This window comes from Mangifera indica, chromosome 1, assembly GCF_011075055.1.
Source record: "Mangifera indica cultivar Alphonso chromosome 1, CATAS_Mindica_2.1, whole genome shotgun sequence".
NCBI classification, from domain to species: Eukaryota; Viridiplantae; Streptophyta; class Magnoliopsida; order Sapindales; family Anacardiaceae; genus Mangifera; species Mangifera indica.
The window spans coordinates 3,297,450-3,304,090 of record NC_058137.1 but is presented as its reverse complement, the minus strand read 5'-3'; the positions used below and the strand labels follow the sequence as shown (position 1 = coordinate 3,304,090).

The window sequence follows — 6,641 nt, the reverse complement described above, 5'->3', positions numbered from 1 at the left end:
TGATTTTTTTTTTCAGTTTTTTTTAGTAGTTTTCCTCCTTTTGACAATTTTTTTTTTCCTTCTTTAATGAAAGAAAATATTATTCACAAATCAAACTAATCAAATTAGATCTTAAACTAATTATTTTAAATTCGAGTCAAACTTAAATTAACTTTTATTTAAAATCGATTTATCTCGAATCCACCCTGATTTCAAAATCCAAATTAAAACTTGAAAGCCAAGTATGCACTTTTCCATAAAATCTAAATACTATTTGAGTCATTATTTATTATTGTTTTCCCATTAATCAATTTTGAATTTGGTCAAGCTGCCTAAGGGGGGATCTTTGTGTCGATATTATCATACACAGGAATATTAAAATTGGTCGATGCAAATCCTAATCTCAGTCTTCTTAAACAATTGTATAAATTTAATGAATTATTAACTCCAGTCATATAATATAATTTAAGCTTACATGATATGCAATGAAGTATATGTATTAAGGCTTATTTGGTGTATTTCTTTGTCCAATAATGTTGTGCTACATGAGATTATTTCCATGGCTTTAATTTGATGAGAACATAGGTATGGTTTAATTTTTGGCTAAATTATATTTAACACTTTATGGTTGGATTCTAACTTAACTAAACTTGTACTCAGCTTAACTTGATTAGAGTCCAGATTGAGCTCGAGCTCGTTAAAAAATTGTTTGAGTTTGACTTTCTTAAGGGGAGTCGAGCGTGGTACTGTAACTGAGAAAAAATGATTAAAACAATGTCATTTTGATGAATATTAGTTAAAACAAAGTTATTTACAAGTTTGATGAATCGAATATCTTTAAAACTCGAGTTTGAGCTAAAAAATATTTAACACTTTGTTTAAGCTCGAGTTTGTTTAAGTCGAGCTTGTTTCAAATTCATTCGAATTAAATTTGTTTTTGAATTTGAATAAACTCAATTCGAATCTAATATTAATTTAGACTGCAATTTCAAGGCTCTTTAGCACATGCGAGGATGGCTTGAATTATTGATAACCCTTTGATTAGGACTAGAGGAGTATAGAGAGGCAAGACAATTAATTAGACAAAATGCGTTAACTAATTAATTAACATAATAAACAAATCCAACTAGGGCAACAAGACAGATTTAAAAACGAATACAAAAATGAAGTCCTTATAAATAATAATTAATTAATCAGAATGCAAAAGGGATTGAGAATCCTCATGGGGAAGCAGTCCAAAAGCTTCAAAATTATATGATCTCAGGATAATGATGCATTGGTAATGTAATTGGTTGATGGGTCTTTGCCCTTTTGTTTAGGCAAATTAAACAATAAATTATTAAATTTTTCCTTGAAGGACAGTAATGCATGGACCTCTTCACCAGTTTGTTTGTTTCTTCTACAGTATGCTTAGTTTGAATAACGGGGTTTGCCATAGGCTTTATTTAGGAATCCTAGTCAAATTTGTCTTGAAGCTCGATGGGAAATGCTTTGTAGGAATGTCTTTTCTTGCGAACTGCAAAAGGTCAAAAGGTGGCAGCTGCTACTGAAAGCGTGAAAATTTTTGTTTTAACCATTTTCTACTTTTGATTTTGTTTCAATGGCTCCGCCATCTGATATCTTAGCTTCGCAGCTTTACCCAGAAGTAGTTTAAATATAAACCTTGAGTCACTCATATAATATTAGCATTAAAGATTTAAATTTTTTTAATAATATTTTAAGATTAAATTTTTAATTTATTTAATACGAGTTTCACTTATTTTGATTAATTGATTCAGCCTGACTCAGCAATATTAAAATTATCACTTCTTGATGTATGTCCAAAATGGGGCATGGCTTATTTTGATTGAATTAGTCCAGTCTTCCATTCATATTTTTGTGTTAGAGGAGACAGGAATTTTCTAATAGTGAATGAGTGGCAATATTATGTATAAAACTAAAAAAAAAAACCCAAAATGATTGTGAAATTCAAAGTATACACAGAAAGAACTGATGACCAATTGCAACATAAGTTGGACTTCTGGATGCTTTCTTTGGGGCTTCTTCTTTTAATGAGTCCCCGTCAACTTGAAATTGTCAGAGCACATAGATTTCATAAAGATAGTATTGATTTTAGAGGCTAAGAAGGCAAGGAAGAAGCTGATTGTTGAAACTACAAATTCAAACTTGGCTTTCTTCGCACAAATGCCATGTCGCAGAAGTCTCATATTTATAATTACTAAAGTCTTAAAGGTGAATTATAAAATATTGAGTCACTTCATCTGACTTCATTAACTAATTTTTCCAACTAGTAACCCAGATTTTCTAGAATCAAAAAGGCAAGCTTCCTGTAATGGTTTCAACAAGGATAATAATTTAACCGTTTTCTAAAAATATTAGGGTTTGACAGAGTTCTAATGTTGAACTCAGACTTGCATGGTGATTCTTAAAAAGGGTTTAGAATTTTATCTGAAAACCAGAGAAGGACTTCTTTCTTCTTCCTTTTTTGGTTTTTAATTTAAATGCTATTAATTAGGCAGTTGAAGCTATTTGAATGCCATTAATACATCAGTTGAATTTTCCTTGAAAATGAAGTAGAATAATAAAGTTAGGAACTCAATCTTCCAAGTAAATTTCTTGCCAATTATTTCTCCAGAAGCATATCTATATACGACTTGCAGATGACGTTGATGCATACGCAGATGCATGCATGTTACTAATTTGTTCTTCGTCTATCATTTTCATAATAAAAAGCCGCCATTGGTTGATGTTTTTATCACCATATGAAATGGAGAAAATAACGAGATCATTAATTCATGTAATCCAAAGGAAAAATGGTAGCCCAGGTGCCTAACTTTTACCAGTTACAGCAAATTAACTAATGGCTGGAGAAAACAACTCAGTCAAACGAGAATATTGGTCAAATTCAATTACGTATAATATTCAACCATTTCTCTGTGGGCTTCTGTGACCAAGTTTAATTATTCAAAACTTTGATCTTCAAGCTTCCAACAATTTCAAGTGCTATAAGCCTATTCGTGCAGCTAAAATCTAAACTAAGACAAGTTTTTCTGGAAGGTGATAAAGCATTCACAATCATTCAATGTAGAACATTTATCTCAAGTGAACATATTCAAGGAATTTAATGACAAAACTTTATTTAAATGATCATATTAAACAAATAAAACCTTTGATATGTTGTCGGTAGGTTTCGAATGTATGCTCATATTTGAACACTCCTTACCTTTACCACTTGGGGTGTTTTAGGATGATCTTATTGAACTCTCTTATAATTAATTTATTAAAAATCATTTCATTTTTGCAATTCATTATAAACATGTTTAGGACTTTGTAGTAGTAGTTATAAGAAACTTGCTTCAGAGTGATGGAAAGAAGATAGACTTTGGTAATGTTGGAAAAGAAATCAATTTAATTCACATCAAAGTGGCATCTAAGTCATGAAGATTTTGGCATATGTGTATATATATAAAAACAATGAATTTACATGTGAATCAGAGGGGAGATTTAATTTTGATACATGTGAATGGATCTGCAAATCATGTGAGTCATGTGTAATTAATCTGTATGGTTGTCTGGCATGATGTTATGCTGATATATTAACTATTGAAATTTTAATTTATTTGTAGAACTTTTAGTCTTCACCATTGACATTAACAGAGTTCATATGATTCATGCGATGCACTGCACAAACTAATGGGTGCTAATAATTGAGAGAAGCATTCTTATGCTTCTCAGTTACATAGTTGGATTTGTCGCCCTGAAAAAGTAATTTGAGTGGTAAAGAACATAAAATCCCCAAGTGAAAGGACTTGAGTTTGAGACTCATAAATGATATATCAAAATTAAACCTTCGAGTTATTTGGTACAATGATTGTGAACTAATTGCTAAACCTAGAGTTTCACCTGTTTGGTAAAATTGATTTAGCTAGGAAGTGGCACTGTGACTTAAATAATGTTTTCTTGTTGCCAAAGAAAAAAAGTTGGATCTGACAGGAGTTCTACTTAAAAGGAGCAACATAATCTATGTATCGGAAGAACATGACTCGCCCACAACATGAAATTAGCATCAAGCAACTATGAATTCTCTTCTTATCCATGGTAGAAACACTGCAGATATAAGACTTCCCAGTTAACTATGCAAAGTTGGATATATACAAACATAGAGCAATACAGTTGCAAAGTTTTAAACAAGCTTAACCAAGTAAAATAAAAGAGATGAATTTTATACATTGAATTGGAGTACAACAGTTTATGTACAGAATGCACAGTTGAGGGTCATCAATAGAATTTGACAATTTATTTACAAAAAATCCCATTGCCAATAAATTTTCTCCACAATCCCTCCCCCACTCTGAACAGCTAGATGAAGTGTTTCAGAAGCAGGAGGAACACCCCACAGGTATGGCACTGCAACAGTCATGGTTAACTTTTCGTGCAAACCACCTTTGCTTGCCTTCTCCGCAGCAACTATCTAAACATACAAGATGTACATATTTTAATAATATTGTAATTTCAAGCAAGCTCAACCTTAAAAGCATGTGCGTTAATATACATTAAAAGGAAGCACTGTTATTGGTACAAAAAAAATTTGAAAACGTGGAGATGAAAAATGTGCTGAAACAGAACCCAAGGTTGCCATTAACGTGGATAAAATTTTACTTTCACCTCTAAAATGGCTTCAATATGACATTCCATGATCATATCCAACTTGTATAGCCACCCACTTTTAAACCAAAATGGTGCATTAAAGCAACAAGAGTAAACCAGGTTGGTTTTGCCAGACAGCTGTCAGCATTATTAAACTCAGAGACTTTGTCCGCTTCAGATTTTTTTCAAACAAGAAAATCACTTGACACTAGTGAGAACTTACGGGATGCCTAGCTATAGGAACATTATTTAATTAAATCATAGACAGTAACAAATTGGGAAATGCACTTAAAGAACAAGGAGTAAAACCCGCAATCAAGCACCAAAAAATACAAGGCCAGATCTGGCTACCAATACCAACAGCCTAATCTGCCTCTCAGAATATCAATGGCAATTCCCTTTGCTGACAAGAGAAATGATCCAAGCATATCATCCAAACCAAGATTTTTAGATTAAATTAAAATTCCATGGTCTCTAATGATACTAAAACCATTACATGCATGTAATGATAAATCAGAGCTGAACCTAAAGGAATTAATCGACCACAACCATGAGCACAGTGTGGCTGCTGTTGGAATGGAAACTATGAGATGATTTCATTGTCAGAACAAGAAACTGAGAGCAGCTGTTCTATTGTTGTGCTTTAAAAGTTTAAAAGACTAAGCGGACAGAAACAACAGCCACAAACAATCATAGTAATGTATAGCTATAATGGAAGATAAATAAAAACAAGATGGCATACCTCGCCACCATGCTCCAAAACTGTATCTTCCACAACATCACTTAGCATTTCAATGGATCGGCAAAAACCAAAGATACAAAGCCGTCTGCCAGTATTAAGTCCCTATCATGACCAACACCAAATGCATAAGACAAAAGACTTATATTCTCAAACATTAGCTTTAATTAGCAGCATAAAAATAGCTTACATTTGTTGCCGCAATATCGAAGAGCGCACCTAGGCACAGACTCTGGTTTGGATCCATGTAATCACTCTCTTGAAAACGCTGAAAATTTTGGGAGGCTTTTGATCTCCCCTGATTCTTCTGTAAGTATATGGAAATCTTTTTAGCCAGTTAACAATCTAGATATTAAAAATTAAACGAATCTAAATGCAAGTTCTAAAGCATTAAACATTTCACACAGAGCCCAAATGCATATTTCCACTTGAAATGAAAACAGAAACAAAAAATGACAGGAGATTTCAGTTTTGGTTGCAACTGGAATTCAACATATAAGCCTATTCCATTTTGAAAACAAACACAATTGAAATTGAAATAATAAACTCAAATCTCTTAAAAGAAAACATAGCATATTTCAAAACAGTTTTTGGATATCCATAAAACATTTCCAACCGAGTTAATACTTAAAAAGTTGATCTTGACAAAAAAAAATATATATATTGAAACGATAAAAATAGCGTACATCAGAAGTGACACGTCGAGGGACCATTGAGCCTCCAATCTGAATGAGCCCGTCAGCAGTAAACAGCGTTACTCTCTCCTCTTGCACCCATTGAATTCCTGCAACAGATTAAACCCAGAAATTTCACAAATTCTCCCAAAAAAAAAAAACCTCTAAACCATCCAAATCAAAGATACACTACCGCCGTGACCGTCAGCCCAAGGGAAAAAATTAAAAGAATCATCGCCGAGGAAGCCGGAAGAAGAATCAGAAGAAGCTTTGGGGGATGTGAATCGAAGAAAACGAGAGTGGGGCCGAGAAAGAAAAGACGGAGAAATGAAGGAAATAGGTTCCATTCTTTGACAGCGAGAAATAGAAGGAAGTGAAGACAAAGAAGAGAAACACAAAGCAGAGACTTCAGCCATCATCACAAAAGAATTGAATTGGGGAAGAAGAAATCGGAAATGAAAAGGAGAGCAAATGGAGGGAAAGGAAGAATAGTAAACGAAAGAGTTTTGTCGCCACACGTGGAGGATTGCCACGTTCTGCTACAGAACAGAATACTTTTTCTACATCGAACCAGACACAAATGCTTGGTTCTCGGAATTTCA

At 33.1% G+C, this 6,641-nt stretch overlaps 1 protein-coding gene across 1 annotated transcript; it reads right to left on the bottom strand.

The window, feature by feature from the left end:
• Positions 1-4,181: 4,181 nt before the first annotated feature.
• Positions 4,182-6,641, bottom strand: LOC123214629. Its single transcript, XM_044634517.1, has 5 exons — positions 6,233-6,641; positions 6,052-6,149; positions 5,556-5,672; positions 5,369-5,470; positions 4,182-4,450 (listed from the first exon to the last, which is right to left on the bottom strand). The coding sequence occupies exons 1-5, from the start codon at positions 6,456-6,458 to the stop codon at positions 4,280-4,282; spliced, it is 714 nt and encodes a 237-aa protein (XP_044490452.1). The 5' UTR covers positions 6,459-6,641; the 3' UTR covers positions 4,182-4,279.